The sequence below is a fragment of the Rhinolophus ferrumequinum genome, chromosome 16, assembly GCF_004115265.2.
Source record: "Rhinolophus ferrumequinum isolate MPI-CBG mRhiFer1 chromosome 16, mRhiFer1_v1.p, whole genome shotgun sequence".
Classification (NCBI taxonomy): Eukaryota; Metazoa; Chordata; class Mammalia; order Chiroptera; family Rhinolophidae; genus Rhinolophus; species Rhinolophus ferrumequinum.
The window spans coordinates 39,440,635-39,464,322 of record NC_046299.1 but is presented as its reverse complement, the minus strand read 5'-3'; the positions used below and the strand labels follow the sequence as shown (position 1 = coordinate 39,464,322).

Sequence of the window (23,688 nt, the reverse complement as noted above, 5' to 3'; positions counted from 1 at the left end):
TTGTTTCCAGGGCCATATGACAGAAAAAGAATCTCCCCTGTCCCTTATTTTGCCTTTGCAAAGGCACACAGTTGGTTCTTTCTGCCAGGAATGCCCTTCCATCTTGCCTCCATTAAGATACTTAAGTCATGAAATCACAGGTCTGGAAGATAGCTTAACCTAATCTCAACGCTGCCGTCTCTTCAGAAGCTCTCCCACAAAGCCTTACCTACCAGTTATGCTCTTTTACCCCGTCCTTTCAATCCCTACTCAAACACCTTCTCCTTAGGGCAGCCTTCCTTGATTCCTCTGAGTAGAACAAATTACTCCTTCTGTTTCCTCTACTATATGCTCTTGCCCAACTGGATGGCACTTATGTGCCACCTCTCTGGAGTCTGACCCTCTTGAAAACAAAGGCCACACGACCACCTTTTCTCCTCGTCAGTCCTGCATCTGGCACTGTGACAAGTGTCAAGCTGCATCTGGCACTGTGACAGTGTCAAGCTGACAGAGAGGACAGTACATGTCTCATGAATGGTTTCCTTAGTATCTTTGTCAAGTCTGTACATAATTATTCACTCTAGCCCTTTTAGAAGCATCTTTCCCATTCAGCCTGAAAGCTCTTTGAAAGTAGAAAGTATGTCTTCTTTAGTATCCCCATGGAACCTATGAGACAACAGGAGTTTCTAGATTCACAGATCATGAGATAGCTCACCATATGTTTAACTTCGCAGAGGCATACTAACGTGAAGTGATATTCAAATGAGAAGAAACACATATCCACATTCCAATTAAGTACTGAAAAATACTATTTCCTCAATTTTGTTAATACCTCCCTCTCAATGTACTAGTAGAAGCCAAGAAAAACTTAAGCTTGCCAAACCTACCAACCTAGGGAATATGCCACGGAGCTTCTCAAACAGCACCTCCTGTTGACTTACACATGAATTTGGACCATTGTCTTAGAAAATCCCATTTTTCTAATCCCTGTTATTAGAAAAACATAACAGGAAGAAGTTCTATTTAAGAAAACAACTCCAAACTGACTCAGTTTAAAGTTTTCTTATTCACAGGAGATTAAGGTTTCCTGGTAACTCCAGAGTAAACAGGCACATGGGAACTGAAGCTGGATATTTTTTCCCCCTCAAAAAGGTAATTGATGGTGAACTCAAGAAAGAAAACCAAGAAGGAAACAAAAGCCTCTGTATTTTTGCCTGCAGTTGGTGTCATCCCTGGCTAAATTCCTTCATTCCCCACCTATCATCACTTTAACCAGTAAGAAGCAGAAAATTTGGATGACTGAATGATAATATAGTGTGACAAAAAGTACTAAAAGTGGTTTTGCTAGGGAAGGAAAGACATACTTAAATACTCTCCTAGACCATTTTGATTTCACCAAGAAGAAAAAAATAGGTAATGAAGTCTATTTTTCCACCACTTAAAATGCCAAAAGGCAGTTCCTTTTAAGAAGACATTTACATCCCAAGAAATTTTAAAAACTTCAAAAGAACTAGTTTGAGACGAGCCACAACTGCTAAAGATACAAAATGAGAGAGTAACAGTCAGGATATTTAATAATTTAATTCAAGGATCATGTTACTTAAACAGGCATAGAGTAATAAAGTGTTCTCCTTAACTATTAAGAAAAACAGAAAATGTTTTAACTCCCCTGCATGGTGGCTGACTACAAACTTCCCATAAAAGTATAATATTGACTAAAACAATATTAGTATCAGTGGCCACAGAAAAGGAGGAAATCATAATATGTACAATAAAAGCCCACAACAAAATATTTTTGGAAAATAAGGACAGTGCATGCTTTTTCCACCTAAGATATTAATAGCAACAACCCTATTATTCTTTGAATAATACTGGCAACTGACTAGCAAAAAGAAACACACCCTGAATAAGAACACTATTCTTGAGTGTTCATAATACACTGGAATAGTGTGTTTTCATGTTTTAAAACACATGGTGGTCTGCTGCTTTATACATATTTTGGGAAAATGTCTTATGTCTTATCTAAAGAGCACTACTCCTTTAAAGATATAACTTAATTTGAGCCACTCATTGAGGGGTTGAAGTACTCAACACACATATACACCAATTTTGACAAAGTGTGAATGCATGAACCTCTTGAAGAAAGGATGATTACGCAATTCATCAAGTAATGGAATGCCTTTTATGTGTTTTAGTCTGATTCTTAATTACAAAGCCTCACAGCGTTTCTCAACTACATCAGGAAAAGGGGAGAAGACAAGGAAGAACGTCTGTCAGTCAAAACATGAGAGGCATCACAAACTTCCAGCTCCACTGGGAGCCTCCCTCACTTCTTGTATATCTGCTCTCTCTCTGTGTTCTGCTCCACACTTCCTTCCATGGATGGGTTTCTTCTGCTTACTTACAGCTTCTCCTTAGTAACTCCAGCTTGACCACGGCCAACCAACACTATCACTCCGGGCTTCTCTCCGGCCCCATTCTGCCACATGACCCTTCCCATTCCATTCCCACTACCTTGCTTTCCAATTTATCAGAGACAAATCTCACTCAGGGAGCTTGCAGAGCCAGTCACACAGGTCATGACCAGTGTCCACAGAAGGTTCATCCCTGGGTCTAGTGCCCATATATCGAGGCCCATCCGCAGTGGCTGATGAACTGGGAATCAAAGTTAGGACGTCCAAAGCATGGCTAGCTCCTCTCCTTTTTCATGGTAGGGTGTGTGGGAGGGCAGGCATATAATCACACAAACCACAAAGCACATAAATTTCACAGCACTATTCAGAGACAAAACCAAGTTAAGAGTTGAATTAGCCAAAGGACAAATTCTAAAGCAATCTATTTTGTCTAAATAAAATGAAAAATACTAAACATATCAAGCAAAAGGCTGTTCTTTAAAAAACAAAGAGGGTCCCAAAATTAAAGAAAGGATTGATTCATGAGATGACAACAAATCATTATTGGAAGCCTTGTAGGTAGAATAAAATAGGAAAATATCAGGTACAAATTTCAGAACGTCCAACCTTAATGTGATTTTGAAACCTTGACTGTTTAAACCAGATATAAGGGACTACAAAAACCATGCCATTTTTTTGCTGCATTAATGTGTCTCCAGCCTTCTGATTGTCCCTCTAAGGCACCACAATGACCCCGACTCACAGCCCTTCTTAACGAAACTTCTAGCTTCAGACCGAACTTCTCTTATATGGGATCTTAGCCCACCCAAGAGGGCACAGTGCTGATTTAAAGAAAATAATTTATGTTTTATTAACAACTGTCAAAGTCAGAAAGGCACACTCCAAGTCTTGGCCACCACTAACTAGCTGTCTAACCTTACAAAAAATAATAATTCTAAGACCATTCTATTGCTGTCTAAAATAAAAAGGTTAATACCACCACGTCCAGCTTTAAAATGTACTGATTCTTCTGTGAACCGATTTTAAATCAATGAAGCTTAAAGCTCTTTACTAAATGTCATAGAGCATTCACTTGAGTCACACTAAAAGGCATAGACCCCATCTTTTTATGGACTATCATCCTGCAGCTGAGTCCTTATCCCTAGGTAACCTTATGGAGCCCACAATGAACAAAGAAAATCATACAGGAGTTCTGACTACTAAGTCATAGAACCAGGTAAAATCCTTGAGAGGGATGCTTTCCACACTTTCATGTTCTGGGAACCATGACTACCACATGGTCCACAAACCAAGTATCAGGTCAAGAGCTTAGAATGAAAGACAGAACATGAACTATATCTAAGTGGCCCTTTACCTGCCCATCTGAAATCAAGTATCCTTATTTTACATTATGCACTTAGCAATGACATTGGAGTTGGGTAAAGAATGGCAAGAAATACCAATTCTTCATGTCTGTGACCAATTCAGTACCTGAAAATTATATAATCTTTGGCTACTTCTGGATCACATCCAATTGTGGATATTACAGCCTCACTATCTATAACTGTATTGCTCAGGCTATATCCAAAACATGGTACCCAGATACCACTGCCACATTTAAAATAGGACATTGATCTTGCTCCTGAAAGTGAACAGAATGGTGAGGAGTCTGAAAAGTAAGTCATATGAAAATAAGAAACTAAATATCTGTAGTCTGAAGAAAAGAAGGCACAGAGATGATATAAAAACCATCTTCAAATTGTTCTATAATTCCAAATGGCAAAACAAGGGCAAATGGATCAAAGAAAGGGGAAACTTTTTAAAAGTTATCACTGATTAAAAATGACTTATCTTGTATACATGTGAGACCTGTTTTGTCTTTATACCTGTTGTAGGTGCTACAGAAGAAACTTTAGTACTGGAGGAGAAGCAGGACCAGGTAACCTCTTAGACTTCTTTCAACAAAATGTTGTATGTTCTGTAAATTAGCAACAATTTATGAATCCACAGGCAACTTCAACCTATTTTAGCCTTTATGATCTGCTTTTCTCCATGAGGTGGTTTCAAAAGTAATAAGAGGTTCATTGTAGGAAAGTATAGAGAAAGAATAAAAATCAACCATAATCCCATCACTTAGTCACTTAACACATCTTTTGGCATAATTCCTGCCCCATGTTTCTAGGCATAAATATACATAACAAAATTTGGATCAAGCTATTCATAGCCCTTTTGTCCTCATTTTTTGCACTGACATGATTATCATTTTCTAAATCATTAAGTATTTATAAAAGAGCATGATTTTTAATCCTTACATAGTAATCCAAAGTTTGGATATACCATATTTCAAACATTACAGTAAGCACTCAGGTTATTTTTATTTTTTTGCATTTAAATTACAAATATTCCAATGACTATCCTTATACAGTGATCTTCAGACACATCTCTGTTAATGTTCTATGTATCTACAAGACTAAATTTGTCTTATGCCTCCTTATACATAAAAACAATTTGAATCACATGACAATCGAAGGACATAATTAAGTATATACCAACAGACTACCAAAGCAAGCACAAGTTCCTGTGATTGGAACTAATCATCAAACTTTATCCTTCCTCAAAAATAGTTAATGTACCTTAAAAACTTGATTCTGATCCACATAAAAATGTTTAAATTTGCATATTATCAGTTTATTAGTGTAATTTGGGTTTATCTGTGTAATGTGAAAATTGTTCGGAAATCTTCCTGTCAACCATGAATAAGGAAGTCTGCATCTCAATATTGTTCAATTAAGACATATCCCAACAACTACAGAAACTAAGGAATTTAACCCATTCAGGGAGAGCATTTTACAAAATAATAAACAAGCCTTTTAAAACTAAGACCAATAAATTATTTAACCGGAACTTCCCATGGTCCTTCTGTCCCAGGTACACTCCACGTCATTATTTAATTCATAATCCTGCCTTGCAACCCTTCATCAAAGATCTATTTCCATGAATTCAATTTGATCTCCCCATAATCCAATGCTTTGAGTTTGGTTTCAAGAAGAAAGATGAACATTTTAACCATGAACAACTAAACTTTCACCGGATATTGGTTTTAAATGATTGTTCACTTTTAAAAATCGTAGTAGTAATTAGGATATATTCACTACCATCAAACACACTTTTTAAAGGAAACTCAATGCCATCTCCAACTTCCATGGTTGCAGAAAGAAGAATAAAACAGCAAATGTGGTTTCCACAAAGCACTTGTGTGAAATGACTGCCAAGACAAAAGCCGAGTATATAACATTATGATCAAACTCTACAGGTTACTCTACTACATGCTTGAGAATATGGTCTGACACCCAGGCTTCATCTCATGTTCAAATGAACACAAAGACAGAACTTAGAAGACTAAAGAATGGATGATGAGCAAATCACTTAGTCTTTTTCTTAATCTTCTCACTAAGCCTTATTTGCTAGACTCTTGATAGATGATGGAGCAAATTATAAGATATAAAAATAGGATTCATTGCTACCTTTCTAAAAGATGACCAGACAATCCATTTTTGGGGACTTTCTTCTTAGTGTTATACATGTTCAATTATCCCAATTTAGTCAGTAGTAGAACGATGATCACAGATTGTCTCACTGAAACTTATTCTCAGAAACATAAGGGAGTAAGAACTCAGTGTTCCTGAATGTTAGCTTCAAGGCCTAACTGGCCATTAGTGATGACATCCACTGGTGATAATCTTTGCTTAAGTTTGGAACCAACACTGCAATTCTGCACAGCCTTCTCAGTGCATCTTCTGACCCATGACATCAAATACACTTCACTGTACAGATACCCATGTGTAACATTTGAATTGTTAGTCATGTGGATGTATTCATTATGGAAACAAATACTAACATTAAAACCTTAAAATATCTTAATTTTATTGAAATCAAATTTAACTTAAAATGTTTATGCAAAAAGACTCAGTATTAGAGAAACTGTATCATGGGCTAGAGTTAATTGAATTCATTTTTAAATAACTAAATCAAAACTTATTTCTATTACCAAAATATGATCTATTCAACATATACAAAATAATGGCTACTGGAGAAAGTAGAAGCAATTTTATTTCAAGATTTCTGCCTTCCCCTGCAATAGAAAGATTCAAGTAGTCCCCATCTAAGACCACTTAATGCATTCATTTTGAGGTAGAAGGAGCCAAATATTCCTCCCAGACATTTTCCCCAGAAGACAATACTTGCTACTTTCCAGTCTCAAAGTGACAAAAGTAATTTGTTTGCCAAAGAACAATGAGTTTGAAGATAATAAAAATATACCACATACACCACCAAACTATCTTATTTATAAGTCTTACTGTTAGCCCTTGCGAAAGTTTAAAGGTCAGTGTTCCAAACTGACATTTAATTTTAAGACTATAAAATATCCCTACACTTAAAATATGTGCTGTATACTTTGTGAAGAAAGAATGTATAGAACCCAATGCAAATAGAAAACTTGGCTTTCATCAATTATGATGCTGACTAGATTTTGCTTTTCTTCAGCCATCGGGAGTTAAGATTCCTAAAGCATTTTTGCTTTGATGAGTCACATCTGTAATACAATCACTATATCCATCCCCACCTAAAACACTGCAACACATTTTCCCCTCCAAGATCTGGCCATAGTCATTTCACAAGGAAAAAAAAAAAGAACTGATTAAAAGGAAATAGGACAGACAGTGAGTAAGCCATGAACAACTGCCCAAAGAACTGTAAAAATCCAAGCAGATCATTTCCATGTGTTTCAATTAAAGTTGCCATGGTGGACAAAGAACTAGGGAGAATATTGATAAAGTTGTATCCATTCCCTCCTTTTGTCACTATAGTTAGAGCCAAAGAATAAAAAATACAATTACTGGGGAACTTGCAAAGTTTTAGCATATAAAAACATTTGGGATATAGCCAATGCAAATGGTCTAATTTGTAATCCCATCAGCTAATAAGAGAATATTCAAAAACACTTTATGTGCATTTTTAACATATACTGAAAAAAGAACTAAAGGTATATAAACAGTAGTTGTCTTTCCAAGGCAGGATAACAAATTAAATTTTTTCACTTTCCTGCATATCAATTATGTATTTGTTCTAGACAATTTAGAAATGACTTGTAAAAAAAAAATAATAATAATAGATTTTATATAAATGACTAAGCAGTTAAAAATCTACAAATCAAATTGAGTATTAAAAATGTAATAAATAACATTCAGTTTTAGCAAATTTTTCTGGTTATACCATGTTTCCCCGAAAATAAGACCTAGCCGAACAATCATCTCTAATGCATCTTTTGGAACTAAAATTAATATAAGACCTGGTATTATATTATATTATAATTATATTATATTATAATTATATTATAATTATATTGTATTATATTATATTATATTATACCTGGTCTTATATTATAGTAAAATAAGACCAGGTCTCATATTAATTTTTGCTCCAAAAGACGCATTAGAGCTGATTGTCCAGCTAGGTCTCATTTTCAGGAAAACACAGTAGTAAATTTTTCTATAGAATCATTTCTTCCATTAAAAGGTGTTATAGGTTGAACTGTATTTCCCAAATTCATATGTGGAAATCCTAACCTCAGGACCTCAGAATGTGACCTTATTTGGAAATAGGTCATCGCAGGTGTAATTAGTAAGATGTGCTCGTTAGGGTAAGCCCTCGTCCAGTATGACTGCTGTCCTTATAACAAAGGAAATTTGGACAGAGAGAGACACACACAGGGAGAACTCCATCTGAAGGCAAAGATCAGGATGACACTTCTACAGGCCAAGGAACACCAAACATGGCCAGTAAACCTCCAGAAGCTAGGAGAAAGGCTCTGGAACATACTCTCTCTAACCCTGGCAACGACCTGATCTGGGACTTCTAGCTTCCAAAACTGTGAGACAACCAATTTTTGTTGTTTAAGGCACTCAGTTTGTTGATCGTTTGTACAGTAGCCCTAACAAAGTAACACAAAAGGATTCAAAACATAGCCCATGAAAACATTACTTTGACCACATACATTTTTTCCTATAAATCTGTCTTTTTTACTAGACAGTGCTAGCAAAATCAGTACTTCCTCTATATGTTCCTCCTCCTCTCCAACCCCCATTACTGCAGTTACAGAGACCACATAAATAAGTTTTCTCCAAGGGAATATGAGAAGTGACATATGCCATACCAGCCTGGGCCTTAAGATCTTGGCACGCCTCCTCCATACTCTCTTCCTTTTTCACCAGCTCATATTTTGGACATGGTGGTGACCACCTTCAACCATATAGATGAGGTTCATGCCTTGGAACAGCAGAGCTACGTAAAAGGAATCTGGGTCTCTTACTGACAGCATGGAACAATGCCACCCACCAAGCAGGAATACTCTCCTTAGAAAGTTACGCAAAAGTAAAATAGGTAACTCTATTCCTTAAGCCACTATAATATTGGGTTTCTCTGTTATTATAGGTTAGCCTTTTGCCCTAATTGAGTGTCAGGGGAAATTAAATGTTTCAAACACATGCACTAAAGCAGTGTATAGAAAACCAGGTAGATCTCTGAAAGAAAAAAATAACTGCGTCTCTATGGGAGATGTTTATGTGTACATATCATAAACTGAACAATATTATTACAGCTTCAAATTTGAGATAATATATTTGGTGATCTTAGTAGTTGTTAAACTACAATTTAAAACCTTTCTGGAAATCGACCAATTCTTATTCTTAAAGATATTTTTAAATTTAACTTTCTTTTTTTTTTTCAATTTCAAATTTTTTCAATGAGAATAATTACTTTAACTGAGGTTAATCAGATTGGTATGATTTTACATATATTTTAATGGTACAAAAAAAAGTAACATACAAAAAGTGTCACACTCCTCTCATCCTCTCCTTAAGGAGAGCCAGTATGAAGCTAGAAAGGTATCCTTCTAGGCTTAGATGTTTTTTAAAATAATAGCGTTGTCAAATTTCAAACTCAGCTCAGGTGGTTTTAATTTTGGTTTGTGATACACACCTAGAGTCAAAACCAAAACACATTCTAATAAGCATATAGAGCCTTTGTATATTAGCATTACTCTGGGAGAAGAAAAGTCTTTATTCAAAGATGCTAATGACCACCAATGTGGACTGTTTCTTGTTCTTGTTTCCCAAAATGTCATTATGTGAAATTGGAATACATGTGACTAGAAGAAAGTTCCCAGAGGACAATTCAATACTTCTCCATTACTTCATTCTACTGTAGATGAACCATAATGTCTACTTCTGTCTGGTCAAAATACTGAAAATTACTCTTCTGGAATTTGGGATGTGTGCCTTTTACTACGTTACAGGTTTTTTTCCAGGGTAAGTATCCAAATCCTATATGGACACTTGTCTATCGGAAAGACACTTTCTAATGAACTAAAGAAGAAAATGAGGAGATAAAAACGATTTAGTTATTCAGAAATCTCATTAACCTATAATCAATAATAGATTCTACATTTCCAACTCATAGTTTGTGGGACGCACACATGTTCCTGGATTCAAACATGTGTTTCCATTTAAACGGCTGGAATGTATATATGGCTCCACAAAGAGTGATAAATATTAGCAAATCTTCTAAGAATGAAGGTCCTTTATGACCACATACACTGTGTTTTGATTCAGCTTTTAAAACGTCTGAGTCATACAAAGCTGAACAGTCTGCTTTTTAAATCTATCTGCAAGTTAAAGAAGAACAATAAAATTTAAAAAAAAAAAATCCTCCCACAGCTAGCATCTATTTGTCCCATCAAAGCCAACCTGAGGCAAATCTGAGATTTCTGCTCTTTGTCTTCTCTTTCCTTCCCCTTGTGGCAAACCTGCCCCAGCTAAAGGCAGGGCATTCTGAAATGCCCAAGTTATTAAGGACAAGTTGGATATTAACCAATGTCAGATAATGCCAAGCAAAGAGCTTCAGGCATAGTACATAAATTTCAACAGCATGACCCTAAAGTAGAAACGGGAAGCTGTGGTCTGGCACATTCTATTTGGCCGGCACAGCATTTTTAAATTTAAATCCCTTTAGAAAAGCCCCCACCCCACACCCATTCAAAGAAGACACTTCATCATATAGCATACTGTATCTCATCTTGCACTATGACTCCCTGCTCTATGCAGCATGCCAGCCAAATGTTTGAAGCGTGAATGCCACAAAAATTCTTCACCTCTGAGCCTTGTTGTAGTCTGTGTCCATGCCCAGACTGCCTTCCAACTCACCCAAGCCTAGCTCTTTGCATGGCTAACTCCTTCTCTTCTGAAGATCTCACGAAGTCCTTTCCCATCTCCTCAAGTCCCAGCCAAGTGCTTGATCCTCTATGGCCCCAGGCTCTCCTGCTATTTCTGTGACTGTATCACAAGACACCAGATTAATTCCTTTAGGGCAGAGATGATGCCTTGATCATTTTGGTCTCTCCAGTGTGTAGCACACAGCAGGTGGTAAATAAATATTTTCAGAATGAAGAAGTGGCGATATAAGGATCAGCTCTGAAAATATTTGCTTTTCATACATTTGACAGAGATTGCAGATGAATGATGAAGTTGGCCCCCACCAAAAAAAAAAAAAAATCTCACAGAGGCTTGTAAAGGCCACATCTGGTTACACATAAGTGTTTTTCAAAGGCTTGGTGACCCTCCACAGCAATATTAACAATCATCCAATAATCATCCATAGTTGCTGCTATATTTTCATTCTTCCCTTCCCCTAAGACACCCATATATTTGTTCCTACACACATGCTTTCTGGATCCCAACAAAGACACAAAAACAATAATTCCAAATGAACAAAAGAGAGAAGAACATGAAAAATCAATTTTTTTGAAAGGATAGGCATTTTCCCTTATACTTAATTTAAGAAATACAGCTGACTAGATTTAATCAACTGCTCTTCATCATTTCTCATATTCATTTTTTAATCAGCTCCACTCCTATTTCCCTTTGCTATAAATGACTAGCCAGACTGGCTTCACTGAAGATCAGACCTCTCAGAGGTCAGCCAGGGACAGAATGGACATAGTCACCAACTGTGAGCAAGTAAGTCTAAAGGTACATCTTTGGTTGATTATATTATCCTGCCCACAGTCATGCTTACCGGAAGTGAGGAAAGCTGTGAGGGATTCCTCTCCACCTCCCAGGTCAGGTGTGTGTTTGGGGAAGAAGGAAATAGCGGGCAGCAGTAAAAGAAGATAATCAGAATAGCCCTCCTTGCTTCCTTACTTCCAAGCAAAACCTTCATTAGATTGGCCCAGAAAGAACCTTCTTAGAATGGTTAAATGCCAAACAGGATATCAGTCTTTCCTCGTCCTGAGCATCTCAAGCTGTCTTATCACAAACTTATTCCCTTCCACATGGAAGGGGAGCTTTCAGGGGCTTCTACTGTAGCTACTGAGACAGCTGTATTTCTCCTTAATTACCACCAAGGCAGGAGTAAAAAGCAACTTACCTTTTGAAAAAAGTCTTCCCCACTTTTGCCTTTTCCTTCAGCAGCAGCTGTAAATAAAAATGTATACATTTAAAATAGTTTCTTTTTCAACCTATGTATTCAAAAATTTTCATGTATCAGGTATGAGAATAGAAAGGTAAACAAGATGTTACCCTTGTTCCCCCAAAGCACAGTGCCTGCTAATAGGCCTCATCTGTGATGCAAAATTGATAAATAAAATGTGAATCCAATCAATTATACATCTTTAGATAATTTCACACTCCTTTTTCTGTCTGGAAGTCTCACAAATCTCTATTTGCACACATAGATGAAAGTAATCTCGTCCTTTCACAGTTAAGGAACTATATGAACAAATTCCACGACCAATAAAATTAGCTGTACTGCTCTAAGCAACTTCCTATGTGTAATCAATCCCAGGCATGAGGTTGCCTTTTCAACCGGGGGCTCATGGAACATGGCCTGCTGAGTTTTGTCAGTTTGAGGTTCTGCGATGACTATATAATCTACTTGGATTTCTGCTGGCATCATAGGCTACTTTAATTCACTCCTTCATTGGCTTATGGGGAGAAAAAAACTCCATGAGAATTAAATAGTACTGGTAAACTCACAGACAACAATAAAACTTCATGTGCAATTAATTAAAAGGTCACTATAATTGAACAATTATATTTATATCTACATGGTAGCCTATAAATACAGAACAAACCCAGTTCTCTACGTTCAGAAGTTTTATAACCCTGTGAACATTTTTTTTTTTTTTAAATCTGTGGGGAGAGGTGGGAAATTTGACTAAAGGGAGAGAGGGGAGAAAGAGCCAATAGAATCTTGCTTGTAACAGCCTCAAATTGCATCTTTCGGAGGGCAAATACCAACGGGTCTCGGATTCAAACGTAGAGTGGAACAGTGGTGGTTAACTGGAGAAACCACCTCTCACCAGTACAAAGCAAGGAGCTGGAGCCAGAACTCCTGGAATTTGTTTAAATGATTAAAGACCCAAAAAGTATGGCAGATCATCTGTTAGGTGAAGGATTGAAAACTCCAAGAAAGTCTCTCTGCCCTCAAAAAAATAACAAGTATTATGAATTACTTTTTTCACCAACTTTAATTTCATAGTTAAATATAAGACACCTTCTGCAATTTTGTAAAAATGTGTATTTTTTTAAGCAACATGTTTCCATCCAAAAAAAGAGAGCACAGAGTACATGTTTCTGTAATTACCAAGGACAATTTGAGGAAATGTAGGAAAACAGTAACTAAAAGAAATTAAAAAAAAGAAAAAAAATGTATTCTAATGTGTCGTAGGCTAAATATTATAACAGTGTCCCCAAGATGTTCACATCCTAATCCCTGGAATTTATCAATCTGTTACCTTACATGACAAAAGGGTTTTGCAGATGTGATTAAATTAAGGGTTTTGGGATGGGAAGATTATCCTGAATTATCCAGGGGGGCCCCATGCAATCACAATGGGTCCTTATAGGAAGGAAGCAGGAAGGTCAGAGTCACAGAAAGTGACGTGAACATAAAAAACAGACAGAGAGAAGGGCATGTGACAGCATACAGAGAGGTTCGGAGAGGAGAAAGATACAGAAATGCTACACTGCTGGCTTTGAAGCTGGAGGAAGGGGCCACAAGTCAAGGAATGTAGGAGACCTCTAGAAGCTGAAATAAAAGCAAGGAAATGGGTTATCTTCTAGAGCTTCTGGAGGAAGCATGGCCCTGCCAACACCTTGATATAGCCCAGTGAAACCCATTTGTCCTCCAAAACTGTAAGATAAACTAGGGTTGCTGTAAGCCACTGTACTTGGGGTAATTTGTTACAGCAGCAGAAGAAAACTTATGCCAGTACCATTCGAACTTTATTTTTTGCACAAAGGCCACACCATCAACAGCACGAAATGAGTACACACATTGACGTAAGCATTTGAGGCACACATTTCCATAAAAAGATTCTTCACAGTTAACTCTACAAATTACTATTTTCACTCTCAAACTTGGAAATATATCAATATTAAAGCTTTAAAAAAAAACCAGAAAAAGCAAATGTAAACGAAAACAAAAGCAAAAGCCCACTCTTTCAAATAAACTGGCAAATGTGGTTGATCTTAGCTAAAGGGGCCACCTAGGTAAGATAAAAAGACAGTGCCCAAACCTAACGACACAAAACTAACAAGTGACTTGGAGAAACTTCAACTGAGCCACTTCTTGGGCTGTCTTTACATCTAAAGCTAATATTAGTTTCTATAACACAATTGCTTGGCAATGAAAACTGCATACAAAAACATGAAGATTTTTAAAACTTGCAGTGACATCAAGGAAACTCTTCTTTGAAATCTTAAAATCAAAGATGTTTGCAAAGGTCTATCAAGCAAGGCAGATAATCACCCCTTCCAACCACAGGGAATGCCTACACAACTCAGAATTCATCAGTTTAAATCTCATGATACAGCTACAGTTTATTACAGAAACTTCCTTTAGGACACTTATTGTGCTCATGACAAACTCATTATGTCACAACCTTGAAATGCCCCTTCATTCCAAGTCTAAACAGGCTTCATACAATGGCCTTTCAATGCCTGGATGAGTAAAAAGGCGGGAATTTCCTTAGTTAGGCCCAAACCATAATTAACTATATTCCAGAAAAACTCTATAATTCAACCAGAAACCTGCATCTTTTAGCAACCTTATGATTTGAGAGGGAACAGGACACAGAGAGCCAGAAATGACATGCTCTTTGGCAACAGAAATCTTTGTTCTTTTTCATTCCAAACATTTATGTATGAGAACCTCCAAATTTGAGCCTGATTCTCCCCTAAATCCTGAGAAGTATCTATTTCCCAAGCCCACAAGTGCCCTCGTAAAAGGCTCTGGTTGGATTCTTGGTTAGATCTTTGCCTTAGGTGCAAACCATGGTTAGTCCCCGTCACTGACTTTGCAGGGAGTGTCCTTATCTAATTCCCAGGCTGCTGGGTCTGCTGCAGGACTTTTTATGGCCACACCCAAGCAAAGCCGTCAAGGCCATAGGAGCTAATCAAGGGAAAGTGACATTTCACAAGTATTCTCTCTCCCCACAAACAGGGATCCATCCATCTGTGATCAAAATTTGAGAGTTCAATTCTCAAACTTGCTCTAAAATCCTTAGTTATCAAAATATAAACTCCCCTAAAGAAGTAAGAGATGTGAGGCGGGTGCTTGCAGAATATTTCTTTCCCATTATAAATTTAAGCATTTAACATGTTCATTTTACAGACCCAGAAAAGAACAAAGAGAAATTCACTTTCATTCCACAAATATTTAAGTCTTATACCAGTGAATCAAAATAGGAGAGGACCTGCCCTCATTTACATACAACCTTGGCCCATATATTCAAAGCCACCCAACTCGTACGATAAAGCCAAAATTAAAATTCAGTTCTACTGACAACATTCCCAAAAATCTTTTCACAGTCACAAGTCTATCCAAATTAAACTTAGCAATTTAATTTAGCTATTCTCATTCTGGACCGTGCACTAAAAAGTTCGTCATTTCACTGTTAACCCAACACTAGAGCTGGGCAGCTACTGTTCGGCCTGAAGAATAAAGGTTGCTTCTAGGGAGAGTTGGATTACAAGAAAAAAATATGAGGTATGATAATATCTTGACTCAATGGCTTCCTTTTCATTATATTTGGAGGGGGGAAATGTTGCCTGTGAAATGAGCCATACTTGATGTCACGGAATTCCTTGACCTTTGAAGTCTGATTATATTCTGTGGTGTAACAGTTCTATTGAGTCTTCACATTCTTATACACTGATACACACACCCTCATCTTTTTTATTCCACAGTAACATGAACACACATAATGATTTAGCAGCGTTTTTCAAACTGTCTTTGTAATGTAACTTTTGCTTGATGTTCCAAAATTTAATCATTTGATTGTAAAAACACTGGATTATTCTTGCCAATGAAAGCAACTGTCTTTGTTTTCATGACATAGAATAAATTACTTCAATACTACTGAAACATGGCTTCATGGGTTGTGCAGGTAAAGCATTTCATATTTTAAGCTGAACAATTCATTTTTTATGTTTATTATAATGTCTCTAGTGCTTTGGCATATTTTATTTCATATTTTTGCTTCACAAGAAATACGGGATGGCAAAAGCCACAGCCAATAAAAACAGCAAAAGTTGAAACAGGTGAAAACTATTACAGTCCCCTAAACTGCAGGGCAAGTCTAGTTAATTACTGAATTAAAGTGGGTGGGGGGAAGCTCTTTTTAAATTCTTCATAGGGCATGTGGAAACTTGTTTAAATATCCTTTTCATTCTGAAATGCTTTTGCATTATAACATCTTATACTTTATGGATCCAAATTAAAAACACAAGGGTATTTCATATTTAAAACACAGTACAGAAAACCTTTAAACATTCCCTTGATAAGCAATGGGTTTTTTCATCCCTGTAGAATTTGAGCAAGAGAAAAATAAGTTCAATTATTAAAAAAATAATTGAGAAATAAATTTTCAAATCTGTAAAGATTCAGGGCATTCCTCGCTTTTTTTTTTTTTTGTTTAACACAACCCAACTGTAGAGCATGTGTAACTAAGAAGGCTGCTGTAGCTAAAGGTCACCTGAAAGATAAATGTGTCATCATTAGGTAGCCTGATTCTCCTGTAAAAATATTTTACTAAAAATTTGAAACATTCACTTATTGTATCAATTTAATCCACATGCTAAACTAGCTATGCCATATATTTTATTCTGTGTATTTCTATTTTCAGAAAAGTTGCTGACAATTTGGCCAGTTCTACTGAAAGAGAAATCAGCAAAATATGTAGAAGATGCAGTTTCTATATCCTCCCAGATAACTTTTTGTTTATGAATCATATCTAATACTCTGGATTGGCATGCAAAATTCTAAGGATTGAAGAAAGAGTAGGCACATTAAGTCTATTTTTAAAGTTTCTTCAGTTCCCAATTAAAATCATTTCAATATTCTAGCCAACTGAAGAATACTTCCAAGTTTATACTTCAGTAGTAAATAGTGTCATCTGTACATTCTATATCACAGTAGGTATGAGGATTCTCAGACTTCATCTTCCCTAAAACTCACTACCTGCTTCCCAGAGTCCGCTGTGAGCACATCAAATTCACTTGCCCTGAAAAAAGAATGATGTAGGTCTGTTGGGAAAAAATAAAATATAAACAGGCAAAAATAAATCTAATTGTTATTTAATAGTGACTGGATATTTAAGAATGGTTTTCTTCTTCAGTTTAAATTTTTTCATTTTCAAATTTATTTCAGTTTAAATATTGTTTCATTTTTGCAGTTAAAAGTCCAATGTTAAAAAATGCAATAAATTGGTTTTTAAGGAGACTATAAAACAGGATGTACTGAATGATCTCAATGCTGTATGTATGCATATACATATAGTATATATGCTAGAAAAAATTATAAACACCAAAATATAACAGTTATTATTTGAGTGGTGAAATTATTGGGTCATTTATCACTTTCTCCTTTGTATTTTCCAGAATGCCTTTAAATAGCTTGAACTTTTTAATTAGGAAAAAAATCAGGTAAAAATCATTTGAAATCCTTCTTCCTATTTGAGAGTGAACAAAATTTTATTATTACTGATTTGTCACAGCGTAGTTTTCAGTCCACAGCATATAAGACAATCTGGCAAGAATCTGAAGGTCAAATGTGGATATAAGCTACCTAAAGAAATGGAATGACTAACGCAGCAGTATCAGAGATGAATAATGGGCACTCAATAAAATCATACCAAGTATAGAACATCACAGGCCTTAATTAACCTAACACTTTCTAGATTGAAATACTGACTTCATGCAACTTCCACTGGAGAAGTTTTAACAACTTATACCTATAATAAGAAACTTCACAGCTGAAAACACTAAATAATCCAATACTTGGAAAACCTCTGTGATTCACATCGAAATCACAAAAGACAGAAAGAAACACTCTCTAAAAGGCATAAACCGAAAAGAGAAAAATTTTATGTCTACCTTTCTCATCATAAACTATTTAAAAGAAGACTACTTTTACTGAAAGGTTACATACAATAAAACAGGTATCACCTTATTAATTTACCACTTTCTAAAAAGGCTCAATGGCTAAGAGTAGGAAAGAAATGGATCATCTATGATAATCTGGGCCTAACTGAGCATGGGCCTAACTGAACTACACCAATAAGACATCCTTTAAAACTATTTTTTTTTTAATTTCATTTTTCAACAGAACTGATAGGAATGGCAAAGATAATATGGGGGCGGGGGAGCAGTCCTGATCTACTCTAACAGCAGGGACCAAGGCTGCCTCTTTAAGGTTTTCATGTACTAATTCCAACAATTCAGTCCTTGGCAGACTACACTTCTCAAAAATGAGGATTGCAGGAGATTTTTTTTCACATGTTAAATCTCTCAGGGTGGTAAATTCCAGTGCTGGGGACAATCTAAAACGGCGGTGGCTCTGCACAGTCAGGGCACAGCAGTGGCCTCGAGCACACCATTCTCTAGTCCACCAGGTTTTAGTTTCAGAAAGTGTCTGCTGCTGTCAAATGGAGGAAAACAAATACTCACAAAAATCTGAGAACATCTAAATTACATTATTCATTGCTTCAAGTAAGTTTGAACTTGAACTCTTCAAGCAACCCTGGCTAAGAGTTTATTCCGACTTCAAACTTACTGGCCTGACAATGAAGACTTCCTAATGGACTAACGATCCTAACATGTGTCAATGGAATCTCAGCCCTACCGATTAACAGAAACTTTGGTCACATCCAGTGTCTTCCTTTTAGACCCTGTTTCTTCTTACATAGCAATCCCCGAACCACCATTTACTCTGGCCTGCGGTCACACACACTATTTGGTAACTTTGAGTATTTACATAATATTAGTTTACTTTTTTTAAAATCAACACTCTTCTAGCTTTATCATCAGAAAGTAGAGGATGTTCATGGACTTCATAAAGTTTAATGTTATTATGAATACCTAATACACTACAGTGAGCTTATGTTGGTCTTCCCACAGAGCTGTGCTGTCCAAAAGAAAAACAACTGGCCACTTGGGCTATTCAAATGAAGCTACTCTGAATCCAGATGTGCTGTAAAGAGTGAAAAACACAAGGGTTTCAAAGACTTACTACAAAAAAGTAAAAATCTCATTAATAATTTTTTAATTACATGTTAAAATGATGCCATTTTTTATATACTGGGTTAAAGAAAACTATATTATTATAATCAATTTCACCTGTTTTGTTGCTTACACATGTGGTTATAAAATTTGAAATTACATTTGTGGTTCACATTATATTTCCATTGTACAGTGTCAGTATAGGAGATAACTTACTTAGCTATTACCAAAGAGGATTGAAAAGATTCAAGTAGAGAACATAGCAACAGGCTACGAATAACTTAAAACCAGGAATATTTCCAAATAGTAAGAGTCAGCAGCTTGAAATCAAAGCTGTATCTGTCTTAACCTACTGGGAATATTTTGAGGGAGGAAGAAAAGGTTTCGTTGGTATTTTGGGGACTGGTGGGAGGGTTAAAGAATTAAAGTAGTTTGAATGAAATATATAACATTAATAACCATTTCCTTAATATCCAGCGTTTGTCCAGTCCAAAACCATGAAACTATTTAAGAGTTTATGTGGATAGTTATTTAATGGAATGAAGTTTATATTTCTTTTGTGTTTGTAATAACATGGCAATGGGGCAAGCCAACTTGTTTTAAATCAGAACCAAATGTGTTCCAGGAATGTTTCAAGTTCAGGTTATATGCAGAAATCTATGACAAGGTGGTGTGTTTGCTATTCTCCCCACCAAAATGGGTGAGGGAGTGCTTGCGTTTATCAGGGCTACTTCAGTTCAACTTAACGCTCAGACTCAATTATTAATTCATTTAAACAACACTTATTTAGCACCCGAGGCACACAATGAGGAAATAAAAGTTGTAGAGTCAGAGAAGCCTGGGTTCAACTCTAGGTTTTCCATTTACTAGTGGTGTAACTCCAACGAAGTGAGGTAGCCTCCCTAAGGCTCTTTTCACCTCTAAAATATGCAAATGAGCACTCTATAAGCATTTAACATATGGAAGCCAGCAACCTTGACTTCAAAGAACTTATAGTCTTACTCAACAGTAAGTTCTTTGAGGTCAGTAATAAAAATGACAAGACTCTAAAGGTTGAACCAATTACATAAGAGTCACAGATTGCAGGAATTCAAAAAATGTACATGATAGGGAGCTTTTGAGCTGATTGCTTAAAGTAGGAAAGGACTGGGACATGGGGAGATGGCAAAATGAATTCTGGCCAGTGAGAATGCTGTGAATACCTATGTCTGTCTGTCTTTTCAAAATTCCAGTTTCCTTTTGTGTGCCTTGGAGCACTTAAAAGAGCACCTGTTTCTAGAACGAGTAGTAGGTGCAGGACAGCAGAGAGGAAGAGGAGCTCTCCAGGGACTGGGGACATGAATCCCTTAGGTTGATTCACACTGATTCTTTACCAGAGGAAGCACGACTCTTCAGAGGACTGTTTAGAAATACATGGGGGCGTGGTGGCGGTGGTGGTTCTCGTCACTGGATGAGTGTCCGAGGGCAGTGGTGCAGACATTAAGTGTGACTGGCCAGAGCTGTCACAAAGGATCCAGCTCAATAAAGAATCGTACTACCCATCATGCCAATACCCCCTAGTTGAGCAATACTGGTAGGGTGTTTCTTTTAGAAAGGTCCTTTCTTCAATCAATGATCTTCCAAAGAGTACATATCTATGCCACTTCTCCTTTCTACACTGTCAGTCAACTACCAAATGGACAATAAATTTGCATGATCTTTACATACTCTTTTAAGTTGTTAATAAATTTAACTATCACAAAATTAATATTGTTTCATTGGACGCTCCCGTTAGCTCAAATGAGATAGGTCTGCTTAAGCAAACATATCTATTGGACAAGGGATCCCTAACACTCCAGTGAAATGTGGGCATCCCAACTTGAAGATACAGTGGGGCAGAGGGGAGCTCATGAAAAAGTTCATACTCTTGGGCCACACCTACAGATCCCACTGACTCTTCATCTCTATGGGAGCCCAGGAATCTGCATTCTTATAGACATACCAGATAATTCATATACAGCTAAGTCTTGAGCACTGTGCCATCATTGGAATCCCATGGTAAGACGGATGCTTTATATTTCCGAAATCTCAGTCAAGTTGGCTTTCTATAGGCCTGGCCAGTTGCCCACTGGTGTCTATTGTAGATTGCACCTTAACCCCAGGAATACAGAGAAATAAAATTACTCTGAGGCAGGTAAATGGTTTAAATATCACAATATAAATCATTCCAGGCATTAAAGTCATGCCAGTGCTCTGGGGGTTTAGCATAACTCATTACAATTATGAAATGACTACAGCTAGAGAAGCTGCTTTTCAAGACTAACTAAAGGATGGTAGAGGCAGTTACTGACTCACATTTTATTATTATGTGAGTAATAATATTATGTGAGTATTATTTATTTATTACATTTTATTATGTGAGTCAGTAACTGTTTATTAAAACTGTTTCTCTCCCTTTTTAAACTCGCTCTACTCAAGGCCTGTTGAGCCAAGGCTGCCTCAACTGCATCTCATTAGAAGAGGTCTGAAGGCGAAAATAACAATTAGCAGGTGCCCAGTGGTCCTGGAGGGCTTTGTTCTCCACTCAAGAGGACCAAGTTTATGATCTACAAGTTTATGAAATGAGTGCAGACATGCAATAGAAAGGCAGCAAAGGTACTTGCTCAGAGGGTATCTGACCTCCGCTCCCAACATGTCCTGCTTCCATAGCCAGCTGCACAATTCAACCTTCTGGAAAACGTGGCTTTGCATCATCAAGTTACTACAGACCAAGGCATCCACATTCAGAAGGCCTAGGAAAACAGTTAGGGGAGTTCTTGTTTCTTAAACTCAGCAGTTTGCTGCTGGTAAAAGCACAAACCTACTTTTATGAAATTAAGTGGATCGCCTCCTCTGGAGACATTTGGTTTGAAAAATGATAAACTCTTTGAGGGCTAAGCCATCAATTCTCATTTCTGAAAAGAATCATTTGTTTTTGTGAAAGCTGATTGAAACCTAACATCTGACTATAATTTATTCTAGTTAAAGTCCTTGGTTTGTTAGCATGAATTCATTTTTCATCAGTAAGCGGAAAACCACCTTTAAATGTGGTTTTCATCTCAAACAATGCTTGAAGAGTAATTTTAAGGTAATAGTCTTTGGCCTAGGATAAAAGTCATACGCAGATATCGTTACCTCGATTTCCTTTCTTAAAATATGTGCGTATATTTACGATGCAAACATGGTGGTCATATTCTAAGCCATAGCTTTATTCTTATTCCCGGAACTGTTACTTTGGTTAAGGAGTCACAGTCTATCTCAATTAAAATGAATCTCCTATAATAGCATAGTGGACCTGTAAGTATTCATTTTCTAAACAGTTCTATCTTCTCAGCTGCTTTTTGTACTCTGTTTACTTTGGAAAGTTTAAACTCATTTTTCTGAAGTTCAAGGAACTGAAATGTCTTAGACCTAGATAATTCACCCGTCTGAAAATATTCAAGCCTATCTAAAAAGGTAATGAAAATTTCTTCTCCTGTTTGGGATTGAGAATTGACGTCCTGTCAAGTTCTGAGTGTTCCTGCTTGAGGCACCTACCCTGAAATATACCGTGTAAAAAAATCTCTAGAACATCCTTCTGATTTTGCTAATACTGTTCAAGTGAATTTCAGAAAGGTTTGAAAATGAATTCTTGATCTTCAATGGGTCAGATATGATACTTGAATCCATTCTTTTTTAATATTATTATTAAATAATATTTTATATTATATTTAAATAATATTTCTGATGTATTTCCCCAGAGAACTTAAAGACTTTATCTCAGGTTAAGGTTTTATAACTTAATTGTGATAAACCTGAAATTTATCAATACTCTAAGCAACCATAATGTAGTGTCGACACAACGGTAAAGTGTAAATTCATGCAATTGTTTTGGAAAATAATTTGGTTTATGTAAAGAATAACTATAATTTCCATGTACTTGACCGACTATTTTATTTCTAAGAAACTAGGTCCTAAGAATATAATCCAAAACATGAAAGAAAAAGGAAAAACTACTGGCATAAAGATGTTCATTTTAGTAATATTTATAACAAGCAAAAACATGGGAAAAGCAATACAAGAATAAAGAAAATTTAGGTATAGAGAATAAAGAAAATTTAGATATAAGTACTTATTCAAATATTTTAAGGTTATTTGAAAAGATGGGTTTTTGTGACTTGCAAAATCTTTGAAGTAGTAAGGAAAAATGATAATAACCTATCCAGGAAAAAAAAAAAAGGAAAATAAGATTTGATTTTTTAAGTGGGTCATAAAAGTACATGTGCAATATGACTGTAACTATTATTCTTTAAATATACACACAAAAACTAGGGACATGCATCAAAAAGCCAAAATGTGTATGCTACGAAAAAGAAAAGTTACATATTTCCTTTTTCCCCAAATTTTCTTAGGAAGTAGCTACAATGCCCCAAAAATGACCCAAGAATCTATAAACACATATACTCATAAAAATAAAAACCACTTAAGAGTTTTTATCATAACTCTAATCATTTTTCAGAGTATCTATTTGTGAGAAAAATAAGGACTCGATGAATTTTTATCTACTCATATATCTAACTGAACCCAGTAAAGTCTGATACCCAAAGGATATTTTAAGATTAACAGTCAAAATGAATGTACAAAACACTGTACCTTGCCCAAATTCTTCAAATACCTACGTGAGCTAGAATGCTTGCCTT

At 36.2% G+C, this 23,688-nt stretch overlaps 1 protein-coding gene across 3 annotated transcripts in view; it reads right to left on the bottom strand.

Annotated features, from left to right (window-relative positions):
* BICC1 (BicC family RNA binding protein 1) overlaps positions 1–23,688 on the bottom strand; it is a 248,485-nt gene that overhangs the window by 159,264 nt on the left and 65,533 nt on the right. For all 3 annotated transcript variants that reach the window (XM_033131033.1, XM_033131034.1, XM_033131035.1), the window contains exon 2: positions 11,856–11,902. In XM_033131033.1, the coding sequence (XP_032986924.1) occupies positions 11,856–11,902 (47 nt within the window). The remainder of the gene's footprint in view (positions 1–11,855; positions 11,903–23,688) is intronic.